Source organism: Labrus mixtus, chromosome 21 (genome assembly GCF_963584025.1).
Source record: "Labrus mixtus chromosome 21, fLabMix1.1, whole genome shotgun sequence".
Classification (NCBI taxonomy): domain Eukaryota; kingdom Metazoa; phylum Chordata; class Actinopteri; order Labriformes; family Labridae; genus Labrus; species Labrus mixtus.
In genome coordinates this window covers 17,164,764-17,183,666 of record NC_083632.1, presented here as the reverse complement: position 1 = coordinate 17,183,666, position 18,903 = coordinate 17,164,764, and the positions used below count along the sequence as shown (strand labels likewise).

At 40.8% G+C, this 18,903-nt stretch overlaps 1 protein-coding gene across 2 annotated transcripts in view; it reads left to right on the top strand.

Annotated features, from left to right (window-relative positions):
* The first annotated feature begins 7,389 nt into the window (after window positions 1-7,389).
* The window catches only part of abcc3 (ATP-binding cassette, sub-family C (CFTR/MRP), member 3), a 62,094-nt gene continuing 50,580 nt past the window's right edge, over window positions 7,390-18,903 (top strand). For both annotated transcript variants that reach the window (XM_061028959.1, XM_061028960.1), the window contains exon 1: window positions 7,390-7,691. In XM_061028959.1, coding sequence (XP_060884942.1) covers window positions 7,656-7,691 — 36 coding nt within the window. In that variant the 5' untranslated portion in view covers window positions 7,390-7,655. The remainder of the gene's footprint in view (window positions 7,692-18,903) is intronic.

The window sequence follows — 18,903 nt, the reverse complement described above, 5'->3', positions numbered from 1 at the left end:
TTTAGATCAGTAATAGACCACTATAATAAGACAGAAGTACCATGTAGCCTGTGAACCAAATGCACAGGTGGGACTAACATTGGAATGAAATCATCTGCATAGTCTTGTCACAAAATAAAATCCAATTTAGGTTTTTACAGAATGAAAGCAGGAAGAGAATACAATTTACAATCAATAGTTTTTAACACATCACATTCAAATACTGCCTTACACCTTCTGGAGAACTTAGATCCAGTAATGGTTAGTTAATGCTAACTCTTAAGCTAATGCTAAGGCAAACTTTGCCGTGATCTTGTTCCTTCTGCAACTCAAAATTATCTGAGCATTAATTACAAAAAGAAACCTGATCCTGATGCCGTCTGTTTGTGTCATAGTTTATCCCAGTTGACCACTAGATGGTGTGCTCAGCCCTGTAGAGAAACATGAAACAGGAGTGACACGCTCCACAAGTTAAATGACGTTATCTGCTCATGTGTTGTCATCACTGGAACCAAGAAATACAAAGAGACAATAATACATTAGGACACAATTTACTTTATTTCATAATATCAGTATAAAAAGCTACATGGTGTGAGTTGTGTTCATGCAGCTTTTACTGTAAAAATCATGGCTTTACAGGCCTTACTGACTTGCAAATTAAAAAATTAGGAAATTAATTATTACCACTTCTGCCGATAGCAATGGTTCTCCACTTTAAATCAAACAGCTTACAGTGAGTGAGAGGGAAATCCCTGTTGGCCTGCATGAACAGATATCTGTAAGTGGCCTTGCAGGCTCTGGGGGCGGAGCTTCTGTTTTACAGGTCCTGTCAAGCTTGTGAAAGCTGAGTACTTGTGACAGCTCATTAAAGGCAACACAGGGCTTCCCTTGTATGTCATGATGACTTCACACTTTTCTAATCTCTGGATGGTTAATTTCATTGACCGTCACTGCATCGGGTATAGGATTTAACTAATCATAGACACAGAATCATTTGTCTGTCAGCCAGGGTTAGTTCCTCTTGGAACAGAGGAAGAGAAGTGGCTTAACGTGTGGTAATCAGGCCCTCTGCTGGAAAAGGAGGAGTGACAACTGCAGAAGGAGAACAAGGGACTTCTGCCAACCATGAGGCAGGAGATCCAGTTCAAAAGGTTTGGTTCAGTACAGTTTGGTACGCGAACCCTAATCTTGCTGCCGTTTCCACAGCCAACTGTACCCTGACACATCAATAAATCACAGCGGCGCGATATAGACCGCCAATAAATTCAACAAAAAAGAATGTTACATAGTAGACAAAGATCAATGATTCTGAAGAAGGTGTGCATCCCCGAGGTCGTCCATGGGGCGGAGATACTTGCTGACATTCGTTGCAAAAAACAAAAACAGCCTTGAAATTGCTCTCTCCGAATACACAGGATATTTAAAGATGGTGCGTTTATGTGTTTGTCCTTTCTAACGACTGTTGCTCAGAAAGTGAGCATTCTTTCGACCAATCAGCGGACTGCAGTGTGTCTAGCTCCTCCTTTTAGGGTCGGATCGGTACACTTGGCACCCCAACGGAAGGGTACCAAACAAGTTGGACAGTATTGGATTGGTTTTTTTGGTACCCGTCTCCACTTTTGACAGTGGAAATGCGTACCGAACCGAACCAAACCGAACCAGACCCCTTGGTGGAAATGGGGCTAAAGTTCCCTCTGTCCTTTCCTATTTCTCCTCCAAAATGAGACCAAAAACATCACCAGAGTTACAGTAAGTAAAATGAAAAACATGTCAAAACACTTGGTTACAAAGTGCTTCACAAGCAAAGACATGATGACATACCAAAAAACATACAAAAATGTATGACACACAAAAATAAATCACAACATTAAACTGAGGCATAAAAAAGCAAATGTACACTCTAGACAGGAAATGTGGGTTACATGAAGGCTTGCCTGTACAGAGGATCAGCCGTTATCTGTTGCACCACTAGAGGGTGCTAATACAGCACAGGCTTGATCACCTGTAGTGCAATATGACGGAGGGGGACAGACATGATGCAGAGTAGTCAAGCACAGTATGGAATGAGGCGAAATGTAACTTTAGGCGGGGCCATGCAGTGCTGTGTAGTAACAAGCAGGATCTCATCATTGATACTGAATTTCAGCAGGAAGCCAACGGAGCAATGCAAGAACAAAGAAAGACGTGTGATCAAAGACTAGTTACAGTAAATAATCCAGCTGCTGTGTGTTAAATCATCTAACATATGAAGAGATGATTGGCTGAGGTATGCATACAGTGGGGAAATAAATGTTTGAATTAAAAGCTCAAGATCTGTAAATGAGAGAATGGGTCTGATTTCTGCAATATCTCTTAGCTGCAGGCAGTGGCGGTTACTGAGGGGGCCAAACTGGGGCCAGTTGTTTTGTCAGAGGGGAACATTAAACCCAGGTGAAAAATAGACAAAGATGATATATATTATGCCAAATAATAGCGCACATCATTAAATGCAACAACATAAAATACCATGATTTATATTTGTTTCAGTAACAGTATTTAATACTAGATTGTGAGTCCGGTTGTTGAGTCAAATACTATGTGTTATGAGAGGGGCTCTTCCTTTTGGAGGGGTGGCCACAGGGGGGACCAAGCTCAGTGTTACAGGGGCACTGGCCCCTGTTGGCCCCTGTGTAGAACCGCCCATGGCTGCAGGAAAGTAAAGCTTTGTGATACGATGTCCAAAGCTCTAAGTAATGGACTATATATTATTCCAGGCTGTATGACGTATCTTATCTGAATTAACTTGCTTACAGGATATTGCATGACCTTGGTATTTCATACCTTATCTTGTGTTTTGTTTTTTTTTGTTCAAAATGTTTAATCACATAAAACCAAAACCACAGCTCAGAGATTAGTGATAACTTGAATGCTCAACATCCAATAACTCTTTATCTCAAGCAGAAATAACCTTAATTTTCAACACACAAAAACAGCAGACTCCAGAACACAAGCAGGACTTGATAGCTCTCAGTAAGCTCTTGCATTCTCTATTAAGTGTTTTAGGCATTATCAAACAGCAGAGACTTGATTTAAAAAACCAATGCATATTTCGGTGTTTCACTTGAAACATTGTGTGCATCAAATCGCTTTTTGTGGCTTTTAAGTAAAAGATTTCAGTAACTTTTCACACTACCCCTGTTTTAAGGTGTCAGAATGCTCCATGCAAGCTAATTTGTCATTATGTGTTAATAGTTCGAATGATTACACTTAAAGGCAGGCTCTAAATCCTGCAGTCATAGTGAGGGGTATAACCAAATAATTCTTCAAATAAAGGGAAGGCGACATGATTACATGGTTACCTCCTTTAAACTGCCTGCAACAAAAATATGACTGTGTGATTTCTCTATGCAGGGGCTTCATACTACAAGTGTATCTGGAGCATTTTGGCCCATTCACCATAACTGTAAGACGTCTAGTAAATGTGTTATTCCTGCCTTGTCGTATGCTTTGTTTGTGATGTAGAGATACGATTCTGACTTGCTTTCTCTGACTGTCGTCCACGACACTTGTATATCCTCAGGTCAGTTGTCGCAGGTAATTCTGTCTATGTTTATTAAATGCATGGTGGTGACCAGACATTGGATGGTTAAAAATGAAAATGAAGTGAAATCAGTCATGGAAATCTCTATCCCTTCTTTGTGTGTTTACTCTCTGAGCTATGCAGCTGACCGTGAGCTCCTGCTAGTTTACCCCATGCTGTAAGCTCTCAGCCATAGACTGTATAAAACCTGTCGTAGTCTCAGTGACATCACTCATTGGTTTTTGAAGAGGGGTTATGAAGCCAGAAGACGGCGGTAGCCATGTCAAAAACGCAAACGTAACTTTACTTTCAATCAGTCTAGAATTGAAAGACATAGAGTACGAGCTGGGGCGGGCCATAAGCCTCCTGGCAAACAGCTAAGCGCCCGCCTGCTAGCCGACTCAGCCACGCCACTAATTATGCAAATTCATGAATAATTAATAAATTCAAGAAAAATCACCCCTCGCACAGTTTGTGCCGATAGATTCATGAGCTATTCAGACTAATGTTGTTTTTTTAACCAGACTGTAAGCATGTTTATTATATATTTCTGTATTTGACTTCTGAAGCCAGCCTCAAGTGGACACTCGATGAACTGCAGGTTTTTGCACTTCCAAAGACATGGATCTGAGTATAGACACACAAGTCATATGATGTTGGCTTTTAAATACCTACCTCCCAATTCTAAAAATGTTTTAGGACAACAAGTCTCATTACTCTGATGTGAAATGAGGTTAAGCTAGCCCCTGGCTTTCTGTAGCAACAGCTCTCTTTTTGATCATAATACTTTTTTTTCTGTTCTGGCTGTTAGGGATCCAACACAAGATTGTGAGTTTTGTTTGTTTTTCCTCTCATTTGCAGGATTTAATTCCACAAATTCTGTGCTTTTGTTGTACAATACTGTTCAAATACTTTTTGGCAAATGTATGTTGACACACTTCCATGATGAAGGCTATGATAAGCTCAAACGCGGGGTCTGCCACACATTATTAACTTTACCTGTAGCCATGATTATTATAAAGGCTTTTAAACTTTGTGTGTACGGAACAATATCCTATTTATTTCAGCGTTTCTTTCCACCTTCCCCGAAGAGCCCCTGTTTGCTGTTCAGCTTGATTGAGGACCCACGCAGCGCTCCTAACCATTGATGTTTCGTTAAAGAATGTGTTTGCTTGTAACCTTAGGAGATATTCATTTTTGGCAAACCTAAGTCTAAGGACATGGTAAGATAGATAAGATAAACAGTCATGCATGGCCATTTTTCATCGTGACATGTTACCCTGACACCGAAAGGTTGAGATTTAAAGGCAGGGTTGGTAATTATCGAAAACTACCATGATTTTGAAAGTAGCATTCCCTCAGTGCGCCGTCTGCACCCAACCTCTCCTCCCTGGCTCAGAAGCCACGCCCCTCACTTACATGCACGAGCGCCATTGGTCCAGAAGCGGAGCTCAACTAATCGCTTTCATTGTGTAGAAACTATGTTGTCTCAAGTCTCATTCAGGGGTAAGTAAACACTTAACTTTATCATGTAAAAAAAAGTGACTACTTTTCTATTCACTACGGCTAAAGACATATTCACAGTATAAACTCTGTCAGCTGTGACGCGCTTTGAGTGTGGGCTTGTGCAAGCATGGGGTAGAGAACAAGCAGGGAGACGGGAGTGATTGGTTCATCAGATTGGTACCTCGTGGCAGACATTGGTCGAAGTTTTTACATGCTTACAACTGCTACAGATGACAGATTTTCTTTGTTCATTTTTCAGAGCTCATGAGTTATTAATGTCTGTCAGGACCTAAAGACAATTTCAAACAAAATCTTGAAAAGAGTATCTGGAGGAAATGACCAACTGTTCATTTAATAATTCTATACTGCTTTAATCTCATAAAAGCAGATTTAGACAGATGTTAGTTACAGAACAGAACAGTCCAATGTTGCCTCAGTATTAGTGTGCATTAACTGCTTGGTATTCCTGTCCTGGGAGAGATGGCACAGCTGAACAGACAAGAGCTCAAAGTCTTGTGTAAGAGAGGTGTCATCGCTCTTATTTAAATGTGTAGGAGCTGTCACCTCTCTCACACATACATTCAAAATATGACATTAGAAAACAATTATAAGTTATGAATTGTTTTTGTTTTTTAATTGCATGTTGGTATTAGAGTCGAAATAATAATAGAATAACTTTGAAATGAGTCGAATTTTCAATATCATATTATTGTCCGGTATAGAAAAAGAAGAAAAAAAAAACAGTTGAATTGTTCTGAAAGAATAATAAACTTCTGACAGGCAGATTATTTTCAGGTAAGCAAAAATATTTCAGATGAGCAGATGGCCCATACAGGGGGCAGCCAGGGCCCCCCTTAAAATCTCATTGGCCACACCTGGTGCATCCTAAAAATTTACATTGATCCCTTAATTGCCTTTTCAGGGGCGGCACTTATTTTAAAATCAACTATTTGGGCTGTGTTGCAACAGGCTGCTACTAGTTTATTTTAATTTAATTGGGGTACATTTCCTTTTGGAAGTATTTTTAATTGTGATTTTTTTTTGGAAAGGAAGAATGGAATAAAGGAACAATGTGCGACTTTTAATTCTAGTTGATGTCGCCCTTGAACACCAGCATGAAACCAAAACAAACTGCTGTTTGGCGACACCTCCGCTATTCTGAAGCCTCCGCTCTCCTCAAGCGTCACACCTCCAAGCCCTCTCTACTCTTGTTCACACAAAGGAGGAATGAATTGCAACACAGCATAATTAAGCACCATTAAGCGCAAGTGTTGGACAAAATTGTACTTTTCTCGAGCTGCAATTGCCTGTGCTGTATTTATGTGTCAAATGTAGCACATTTTTTCTTTAAGTCTTTAAAAAGAATTAAGAAAAGAAGATTATTTTGTTGCCATCCTGTATTATTTTTTTTAAAGTAAAAAGCAACAACACAGGAATATACCATCTTTTAGTTTTTTTTAATGTGAAGTTAATTAGTTGAGACGGAACGGGTAAGTAAATGCTTTTCAATTGAGAGTTTGTGGACACATACTTAATGCCAAACTTGCACAAGTCAGTTCCCCCAGAGTGGCCCCCCAGGTCAGAAAAAGTCTGGCTCCGCCCCTGGACAAGCATGTGTTTTTTTCATAGACTGTAAATATTACGTTTTTTTTAGATTTATCATTTTGACTACTCAGTTAAAAAGATGACAGAAATGTTAAATAGAAACTATTTGTGATTTAGCATGTAGCCTATAATTAATGACATTTTTATGATGGTTCATTTTTTAAATCTATAATTAGAAATAAAAGGTACTTTTTTTTTTTACATTATTATAAAACTAAACGTGTTTCAAGTGTTCCAGTTTACCAATGAAAGGGGTCCACTTTACAAATAATGCCTGGAAAAATGTAGTTTTGGGTCAGTGCTGTTTGAGGAAGAGGTATCTCTCCTGTGTGGAGTTCTCTCTTTTTTCTTCTGTAGAGTATATTAGAGCTTTTAAGCTATTTATAATAGTACCCTATCATATGAGGGGCTTTAGCATATAGCTTTTAATCATAATTAAAAATGACACATAAGGAACATGTTCAAAAAGTGTCCCACTTAACTCATATTAACCCTATACTCGACCTATATATTTTTTCTAAACCGACTTTTCCTCACCTCAAATTAACCTGACAAGTCGTGACTCAGCAATAAACCATGCCTTGAAGTTGTTGAGTCATGTTGTGTTTCGATGTGTATGTGGTATGTTCGCTAGCAGGAAAGAGAGCTGAAGAGGGGCGGGGCCTCGTAAGCGGACGCCCCGCCCCGCCTTGCCATCACGACAACCTCCCACAGAAATAATTCTTCTCTGGCTCCGGCTGACTTTTCTTTCCCGTCTCTCGGCAGAGCGGAAGGAGCAGAGACGCTGTCTGACGCAGGTCGGTCCACGCTCTTGGTTAGGGACACACACACACACACACAACAAAAAACCAAGGCGCCTCCGTAACACACATACCTGTCCGTGTGGCATGTGACAGTTTAGCGAGTGGCTTTTTTTTAAGTGAAGGAATCGGAAAGCAGGTCGGCAAAGAGACGGCCCGACCTGTAGAGGGGATAAAGAGCTCTCTGCTGGTTCCCAGTGACCGAGATGGAGAGGTTGTGCGGACCAGAGCGTCCCTTCTGGGTGAGTACGTTTTGTCACACCGGCATTGTATCACCAATGTCCTGTATGTCATGAAGATACAGTAACTCAATGGTCTTTATGGCGCTACCTGGCAAGGTTGTGGTAGCCTACAATGTTATGTCATGAGCCGCTTTTTCCCCCCTTTCCGGGCAGCCATTCAGAAGTACAGTAACTGCCATGACTAACTATAAATAACCCACTTAATAGCATTTACCGTGTTAACAAGCTCTCAATTAATGTCATGTTGCATTACGTGCTTTCTTTCGTGTGCCGTGTTACGAAGTCAAACGTTGTGCTGCTCAGTCCTACAGAAGAATAGCACAGACCGTGAAACATAGACTCTGAGTATGAATGTGACTGTGGTGTTGATGATACACCTCCGACAGGATGAGGCTCGTAAACTTATCTCAGAGTCAGTATACAGTAGCAGCGTCCCTTGAGTAGTCGTATCTAATGAGGGGATAGCCTGTTAATGCACAATAATATCCTACTGGGAACTGTCAGCATGGTGATCAAATCCCCTCCAGTAGCATCAGTCATTCAGCCTAATTGTCGGGCAAATGAGATTACATCGAAAACAAAGTTGAATTAATAACATATTTAGGCTCCACAGACATCCTTCTCATCTTACTACGAACATGGACATTATAGCAGATTGGTTACTGTAGGCCTATATGCTACTATAATATCACTAATAGTAGTAGCCTACCAAAAAACCAAAGGTAATAATCCAATTGGAAATATCACAGAGGCTCTCTATTTCCCCGGAGTATTCCCCAGAGATTACAGCAGCGTTTACCACACCTTGTAGACCACCTAGATGATGTCACCCTATTGGTGTTAACTGAGGTCATGCTCAGTTTCTTGTAGAAATTCTAATGTGGGTAAGAGCCATACTTGATACAACTATTGCATCAGGTTTAGCAGTGATGTTTTGCAATATTGCATTCCTGCAGCCAAACAACACGACATAAACTCCAAAGGTCCACATGTATGGATGTCTTTTAAGATACACTTATGCTGCTGGTTTTTAAGCAAATGTTGCAAGGTCAGTGATAATGAGATGCTAGTTTGAGCTAAGTGTTAGTGTGGTATATCAGTGTTCTCCACTCTGGAGACGGGCGTTATAAAACAAATATGACATGTTTATATCCAAACCAAATGACTTTTGTCTTGGTGCTTCCTTACTTCATGCCAAAATGCTTCTGACAGCGTGTGACCACTTATCACAAGGAATGACAGATGAATAAAGGAAGTAAATAAAACAGGAAACAACTACAAGTTTACGACAAAAATATCAAGTGTTTGCTTTAATATGATTAATACTTATTTACTTGTTAATGATAGCCTCGGTCAATAGCCTGAAATCTGCCTACACACATCTTAAAGGTACTTTAACAATGTGCAGTGTTAGGAAATGATTTTGTTGAGCACCAAGTTGAGGTCCCGTATTTGGCTTCTCTGCCTTTCAGACATTGGAGTCAACCATATTTATCTATCTGTTTGCCTTGTTGTATGAGGTGTGGGGTCTTTTTAGACATGAGGAGGGTCAAGTAGTCTTCAATCTCAGAACCTGTCGACAATCCTCGTTGGATTGACGATAAACCTCTGGGAACTGATCCAAATGTCTCTGTTATTCTGGTGAACTCAGCAGTCAAACGAGTTCAAAGCAAGACTTACATTTCTTTCAGGTACAGAGCTGTGTGTGTGTGTGCATGTCTGACTGTGTGTCTTTGTGGAGCCCCCGCTGTGCCGTGTTCTCTTTCGCTTCTGCAGCGTTGTAAGGCAATGTGACACAGACTGAAACACCAGTATAATGCCATTCTGAAACGATATGAATGTCTTATGTCCGTGATGACGGCGGAGCTTCATTTCCAAATGTAGCAGCGGAATGAGCCCAAAAAGTGAACTGATTTTCCACGATTTACTTGAAATTCAGGGGAAACAAGTTTGCCGAAATAACAACATCATGTTGCAGATTTGTAAAAAGATAAACGTCAGACTTTGACAAGTCTCTCGTCAAGAGGAGAAGAAAAACAACTTTAAAAAGGCTCGTTTGTTGAATGGAGGTCAGATAGATACTGATCTGATGCATTTAAGGTCGTCAGTAAATGTAAGCGCTGACTGGCTTTCATGACGCAACGTGAAGCAGATTTGTTGCTCAAGTTAAAGTGTTGGATCTGTAATTGACGGTTAGCTGCTCTTTTATGCAGATATCTGATTATGGAGATAAATAAATCATCAATAGGGAACAGTTGATGGTATGTCATTAGTGTAGATCACATTCTGCTTGTTTCTCCTTTACACTAAAAGCTGCTGAGAGGCAAGTGGTCAGACTTTAAATGTATTACTAACTGAAACCAGAACACTTCCCATGCTGAAAATCCAGATCCAAAACCTTCCAAACACTACTTTGCTATTTAAAAAGGGTTAAGTCTGTGCACCTGATTTTCTTCTGGCTTGAAACCACACTCGGGGCTGGCGGGTTAGAGAGGTCGTCTGAGGACACTAAACCAGTTGCTGCTGTTTACGTCCACTTCAAACAAACTGGAGGCAGTTGTAATCCCCCAGCCCTCGACAGTGCCCGTTGAGAGCGAGCTTGGTTAAACGCTAAGCCCCAACAAAGGACTTTATTTGCAATTATTTGAAGATCAATGTCTTGAGTTCATTTAGTAATTCTTTATTCTGGGCTGTTAACTTTGATCATTAACAGTCATATCCCTCTCTTCCTCTTCTGAGAACCACTTAATGGCTTCTTGACCTTCAAAGCTGACCACAAGCAGTTTTCTCGCACACATTCAGAAAATGTCTTGAAAATTTCATCACAACAGCAGCCTGCCCCTGAGATGTAACCAAAGCCGTTTGCACATTTGTACTCCAGACAATTTCTGGAGGACTGTCCCAGAAATCCTCCGGATCTCATCGTCCTCCTCTCAGCCGAAGAGTGTCCCTGTCAGATGGAATGGGGGGATGGGGGGGGGGGGGGGGGGGCATCTTCTGAGGCAAGCTACATAACGTCTTCTACACGATATTTATTATGAGGATATTTGCCACATTATTGTTATTGTTATTTGCAAAAATATTAACAAAAGAGTGGAAAAGAACATGCTGGGGAACAGAAAACTCAATGCAGCAGGTTAGATATATGCACATAGATCCCACCAATTGCTTTCACACAATCTATTACAATCTATAACAATCTGTTTAATATGTCCCTCACAGCCTGAAGTTTTGACTGACTGTAATTAATACCAAAAACAGACTAATCTAGCTAATAGACATTAAACTAATAAAGAATGTACAGTACATAAAGTACAACCATATTTTAGCAGATTAACATTACTCAGATTGTGGAAACGAGGTGTAAAGCCCCCGAAGTTTAAACATGCACCCTGATGTGAAAGGTGCAGAATAAGACACAGACATGTTCACCTCTATGTGTGTCATACATATATACACAAGGTGTAGAGGTAGACAGTCTTACATATAGGATGTATCAACGGTCTGATCCAAAGCCTGCATTATCAGCAGCTTTATAAACCAACAGTTCAGTCTATCAGCAGCAGCAGCTTGGATTAAATCTCTGTATTGAGGCTGAGCACAGGCACGCAGGAGGAGCAGAGTTTACCTCGAATGCCCCGTCTTCACAGACTGGAGGAGACAGAAGGTGTTGTCAGTGGTTCTGTGCTGTATGGGTGGAGCTTAAGATGCATGGAAACTGAAATCAAAAAAAAAAAGAGAAGTTGTTTGTAATTGAAGAAGTCAGAGTCATGATGACAAGGGACTTTATTGGAGGAAAAATGTAATGCTTCCCAGGAGGAGTGTGTGGGTCTGTAGAAGACTGATGGTACTACTGATTATGACGTTATAATGTAATAGGAAACCAAACATTGTGTCTTCCACTTTTGGTTTCACATAACTCAGATTTTATTTGTAACAGGAATGTCTCACTATCATTTCATCTACACCTAACCCTTTGTTTGTCCATTCATCCATTGTTCACCCTTTCCCTTCAAGACCAACGTCCAGATCGTTTATGATCACACTAGGGTTACATTCATGAATCATATTGACAAAAATCACATGACATTTTGTGATGCTATTGAAATCATAATTCATTTGCTTGGGCTAAACCAAATCAATGCAGTGATATTCAGTGTTACAGGGCTTTCACACTTGCAGAAAGCTCCTGAAAAAACTACTGATATTTGTCAGAGGAGTTGTATGTGTTAACACAAACAGCCACATTTTTCACTCGGATTCCACCCGGAGTTTCTCCTGCCAGACCCAGGGTGTTTTTTTCCGCAGCAAGTCCGAGTTAGCTGATGTGAGAAAGCTGCAGGATATTCTCTGGAGAATTCACCTCGAGCCAATAGGAGGGGGGAGTCTCCAGCTGTGAGGAGCATATGTGAACAGACAGGTCGGGGGAATCTCCGGAGCAGTCCTCCTGAAATGATCTAGATATTGCCATATGTGAAAACGGCTTTATAGAGGCAATTGTGCATACAAATGCAGAGCTCACTGTATTGAATGAAAAAAAATTAAAGGCATATTTTGGTTTGATCTATGTGAAATGACACGTTCTCCTAACATAAATTTGAATACAGAAAAATGCAATTCATCTTTAATCCATCCATCCATGATCTATAGCACTTACTTTATCCGGGCTGTGGGGGACCAGAGCTGTTCCACGCTGTCATTGGGTAAGAGGCAGGGTTTACCATTGAACCATTCTATCATGATCTGTATGTTATTGCAGGATTCTGACCAATACACAATTTAACAACCAGTAGTTATTGAGCCTGAACGCACAACTGCGACTATGAATGCCCTCAGAGTGTAAATAATATCCTGGCACTACATCCTCCCTGTTTGGTCTTGGAAGGCTTATCAAATATGTGAGTAAGTCAAACTACTGAAGGCAGTTTCAAATGAGGATGTTTGAAACATTGTATACCTTTACAGTAAATCCACAAATGTATAGTCTGTTTCCTGATTTTAAGGAATGCTGATGCAGCAAAAAACAAGGAATTGGGAGATGTGAAAGTGTCTCATCAGCACATTAGAAAGAGAGATCTCACAGCAGACTTATGATCAGCTTCATAAGTCATTTTATATAGTTCTTTATTGTTTTCCATATTCCACAGCAAGCGAGCGTAGTGTATTATTGTAACAGTGTGCACGCTCTCAGTCACAATGTTATTCTCAGTTGAATAACATTCGTCACTGGTGTTTACCGTTGGAGTGTAGCGAACATGGCCAGCAGCATTTGCTGTCCTCCTGCAGGCTTTACTGTCATGGGCCCTCCATTCGTACAACTCCAGAGCTTTTCAGTAACTCAGAACAGATGGACGGCCTGATGCAAGGAATTATTGCAGACTGCTAATTACACCAGCAAGCCAAAGAGAAGTCTGTCACCCTCACACCACCTGCACTACTTTAAAAGTGTGGTTAATTGTCACTGATTAATCACCGCTGACATATTGGGGTTTTGACTGGAGCAGCTGACATGGATAAGAATTTCACACAAAACATTTGTTTTTGGTCCATAGTATGACTTGGACCTGATTCTGATTGGCTGCAAGGTGTCCATTACTACTTCTTATGGACACTGTTGGCATATTTTCTATTAAGATTGACCTCCATATTTATTTAAATCTATAATATGACGATTAAGAAGACTGGGATTACAGCTGAAGACAGGGACAGCAGACCATCAAGTCATTCCTGATATTTGACCCCTCAGGGTGAGGTTGTTAAAATTTTCAAAACTTTGATTTCTAAAACGATATCGCCGGTATTGTAATGATCATCCGTTGTATCAAAAAGTACATATTTATAAAATAAAACTTGATATATCTTTAGTCATATTTTTATCCAAAATCTGTTGCTGCAAATTGTACAATGTTTGTTGTGGCAACATTTCGGTACCAAAACGCTGCCAATTTATTTGGGCAATTTAGACAGTTAGCCTAAAGTGGAATCAGAGGACTTCTATTTTGTTGCAATGGTAATGGTCTTAGTATTGTTGTATCATAACACAGTTTCAAATCTGGTATTGTGACAACACTACCTCACATATCCAACTTCACTGCTCTGATAAAATTAGAATCTTTCATGATGACTTCATGCACTCAGAGGGGTAGCGACCAATAGCAGGATAGGATACCCCCCAATGGAGTTTACACACTGGTGGTGGTGGTGGTATGATACAAGAATGCAGGATGTGATGAGGAGTGGGTTTCTGTATCTGTACTCTGTGGAGCTGGAATGGAGGAGGGTCGCAGACTTCGCACTGAAATGGCAATCTAACTGCTGAAGAGAGAGAACAGATTTAGAAATTTAACAGCAGGATGATTGGTTGAGAGACGTTGTGGTAAGGTCAGGTTGGATTATTACTTAAAGAGTAAACGCCCCAAGTCAACTGATCACCAGAGCAGGGAGATGGAGGAAGTGGAGGGAGGGGCTAAGTTAAATGAAGAGTGTTGAATGATTGTGTGAGAGAACCACACATTGATTTAACCAGTCTTTCTGCTTGAATTTACGCTGAGCTCCGTATGAGATTACTTTGTAAAGGGATAGACAGTAACGGGAATGTTTGCTTGGCCATTTTGAATTGGACAGTTTTGGTAACAAAATGTTGCCAATGTTGTTTTTTGCAATTTACTGCCACTTCCACTGTTACCTCCTTTGCACTCGATGTAAGAGACAAGGACCTGCCAGTTTCTGCTGTGACATTGTGTGGACTAGATCTGCTTTCTAATTCTCTTTTAGCTGTTTTGAATTAAAAATAAGACTTAAGATCTGTCCTTTTTTAAACAAGGTTTGTTACTTTTCAATGCTATTAATCATGAAGATTGTAATATTTTAAAGGTAACCTATTATGCAAAATACACTTAACCATGTTTCTCTAACACTAATATGTGTCCCTAGTCGGTATACAAATCCCCCAGTTATGAGAAAAGTACATCTTCTCCATCTTTTGTCTTCTCCACTTTTCATAAAATGTGTGCTCAAACAGGCTGCTTGGAGAGTTTCCCTTCATGACATCACAAAGGGCAGTAACCCCTCCCCCATGTGGGTGACACTCCTTCAGCTAGTGGTTTGTTCTGCCCTCTGAGTCTGCCTTTCCACTGTAAACAATTGGGCATGGAGCGAGAAAGTCTGAGCCACCCGAGCCCTTCCAGAGAGGCGCGTGGTCAAACACAGCTCATTTACATTTAAAGCTACAGACACAGAAACAGCCTGTTCTGAGCAGGGCTGAAATAGAGAAGTTTATAGGTATGATCAAATACAGGATCAGAGTGGATTTAGAACAAGAAACTTCACAGACATATCATAGCTCTGAGACCAAACTGGTTAAAAAGGAGAATAATATGTGACCTTTAAGAAAAAAGTATCAAATTATCGAGACTTTGGACAACATTAACCCGACACTATTGTGTCAGTGCCTGTAGACTTTTAGAATATCTTCTTTATCTTAACATCATACTGTTTTAACACCTCAACAAACTGTCACCCTGCCCAACGTTAACCACATGGTTAGCTGTTAAACCCCATGGCTTTGGTAAAATGACTATATCAGTATTGACATTTGGTCTTTAACCATAAACTGTAAATATTAATGGATGAAGCCTGAGTAATGTCAGCCCTCTGTTACTGCAGGGGGCTCTTGAGGCTCATCAGCGGCAGCCGCCATGCTCAAAATGCTGTCTTACCCTAACTTTCAGACAAAACCCTAATGACAAGCTGAGAGCTGGAGCTGAGGTTTGATTTAGGCGCCATGACAAACCACTACAAAGTGCCCATCTGTCAATCAGACCAGTATTGTTTTTTGTACCAGGCTTTAAACATAATAATTTGTATAAAAACAAGGATTTTTGAATGGGTGTGTATGTGACCCCTGGCACTCTTGGAACTTGCCTCAAGAGGACACTCAAAGGACTGCAGTTTTGTGCACTCCCACATTGGCTTCATTTTTCAACACCAGAGTTTGCCGCTTGTTTATAACCATCTAAACAACAGTTTCCCAGTGGAAATTCTTGTTTTTCACTTGTTGGTTTGTCTGTAGTTTTTTCTAAAACATCAAGTGTGATTAAGCTTCTTGTCAAGGAAATTAAAGTCCTCCAGAAGGGGGGGGGTTATCAGCATAAGCAAAAGTTCAAGTACTTTCTGTTGTCCCACCCAAAGTAGGAAGTCAAAAATCCCCAGCCTCTTTATTGATTTATATTGATCTATATACTGTCTCAGTATAGATACACGTGTTGTTTCTTCATGTACTACCACCAGAGTTGAGTTCAAATAAACAAAAAATTTGATTTTGTCTGGTCAGTGTGATCCACCAATTTGTTTCTGACCTGGCGCCACTTGCTACCATTAGCTTTACCACTAATGTCCTTTCAGCCAATTATTCCCCATAATGACCACTTATAGTATAGAAATAGATCATTCTGTGACATGAGGTTCATTCAACACAGACATTTTGTATAACATCTTAAAATGTATATTGTGGGGCTCTCTATTGTTAAATGTTAAATACCTGACACATTTTGTTCGTTTGTTGTGAAACTTTCACAAATCAGATGAAGTTATTTTTGTCTTTTGTGGCTCTGACTTCACACAACATCAAGTCAAAAGAAAGGAGGAGCACAGACATGGAGGAGCAGAGAGGGAAGAGGGTGGAGTGTGAGTCATCTGAAAGCCTGGCGTATATATAAACAATTTGGACAGCATGTTGGAGCCATGCATGTTCCAAATGGTTTTAGCCCGAGTTAAAGTGTAATTTGATCTCAAGTGAGATCTGTTTATTAGGGATGCAACAATACAGTCAGCCCACGGTTCAATACGTACCTCGGTTTTTTGGTCACGGTTCACGGTTCGGTTCGGTTCTGACGGGCCGGGCCGTTAAAATGTTTCCAGTGTTAAGTATTTTAGGCAAATTTTACAGAACATCAAGGGATTTAGAAAGAGAGCTACTTTTTTCATTTTAAAACTATTTATTTTACCTTGAAGCAAAACAAATTCAGGTGCTCTCCTTTCAGCCTATTGCAAAGGTCAGATTAGATTTGAACATGAAGTAAACTACAATTAGCTCAATGAATGTCAACTAAAAAGTGCACTGGTGGCATACTGTCATATTTCTCTTTTAGTTACGATTATCACTCCTCTCTTATTCATGTAATGTTCAGTATTGTAAATATTTTGAGTATTAACAGCAGCTCAAACGATTTAAGAACACTTCAAAAGACATCAAACCTCACACTGAAGGTTCAGATGTGGTTTATGACCAGTTTAGAGTTTTTAATAAGAGCAGTGAGGGTGATGCGCAGACGCACAGACAGAGGAGCACTCAGTTGATGTTGAAAGACATCAGTTAGTGAACAGACAGCAGCCTGCCATGTAGTTCACATACTTCACTGGTTAACATGTAAACTGTAGAGCAGATGATCAATTTCACTTTTTGTTTCTTGTCCGTCCACTTATATGCATAATGGCACGTTCCCCGACTCTCGCTCACCCGTATAGCTGTCTCTCCCTCACGTTCGCGGACCCACAGTTATCTTTTAATGCATGTTTTTGATATAATGAGGGAGAGAGGCTTTCGGAAAAAGGGCGTTTGCGGCCGTTAATATACCTGGACGAGTGGGAAACCCTGTGCAGTACATGTTTTCCAGGCGCGCACGCTCGCTCCACACTATCAGAAAGTGGTCTGTAGTGTAACGCTACTTGAGCCATGACTGCAGCCTGTATGATCTATAGACTGTCACTGTACCGGCCCTGGCGGCCCTTAAGGCAACCCGGCCCACCGGGAATTGTCCCGATTAGCCACTCCGGGCCTGGCTGCTCCTCACTGCTCGCCGTGCTAAAAGTAATGTTGTTGTCAGCGTCACCAAACTTTAGCGCATGGTGATTGGCTATTAACTCACTTGGTGGGCAGGGTTTCCTCATCCCTGCGCGCTGACACACAGGCACACACAGACGCACACAGACACACACAGACACACACACAGACACACACACAGACACACACACAGACACACACACAGACACACACAGACACACACAGGCACACACAGGCACACACAGACACACACACAGACACACACACAGACACACACACAGACACACACAGGCACACACAGGCACACACAGGCACACACAGACACACACAGACACACACACAGGCACACACAGACACACACAGACACACACACAGGCACACACAGACACACACACAGACACACACAGGCACACACACAGACACACACACAGACACACACACAGACACACACACAGACACACACAGGCACACACACAGGCACACACACAGACACACACACAGACACACACACAGGCACACACACAGACACACACACAGACACACACACAGACACACACACACACACACACACACACACACACACACACAGACACACACAGGCACACACAGGCACACACATACACACACACAGACACACACATACACACATAGACAGAGCCAATTTAGAGAGAAATACAACGCGCGGAAACTAGTTAAATGCCAAACTGTTAAAACCGCAATTCACAAGTCAGTATTGAACCGTGGATGCCGTACCAAACGGTTCAATATTTTATTGTTGCATGCCTACTGTTTATCATTAACGTTCACTTCTGCAGGGAGTGTCGACATTCAAGTTTTTATCTTTACAGTATTCCTGAAGCTAGATCCGATCTGCCGTTCTCCTGTTCCAGAAGGATCTGCCCTTCTTTTGACAAATGTGTCCTTGTCACGCTTTCCTCTTTTGTTCTTTGTGCAGACAACAAAGTCGACTGAATGTTGTGTAAGCAGACTGCTTAAACATGAAAAGAGAGAATAGAAGATTAATGTTGAGTTTGGGTAAATACTCAACTGATAGGACATGTCTTCACTGGCCTGTGTTCTCTGTCTTCTAATTTTTGATTTATTGCTTTTCTTCTTCTGTGATTTGAATGCTTCTTTGAGTAATTAAGATGACATTACCTACAGTATGAGGTAGATTCTGGCGGAGACGTGCTAATATTAGTTGTTGTAGGGCCTCCCCTTTTAAAGAATTATCAGTCAAAAGACCCAGAGTGAATTTGAGATTTGGGACTTTTATTTAAATAGATTCAACCCCCTCCTTTTTAAAGTGTTTCATCATCATTGTATTGGCTGAATGACGTTTTTTACTTTTTAAAATATAGCAATATGAAA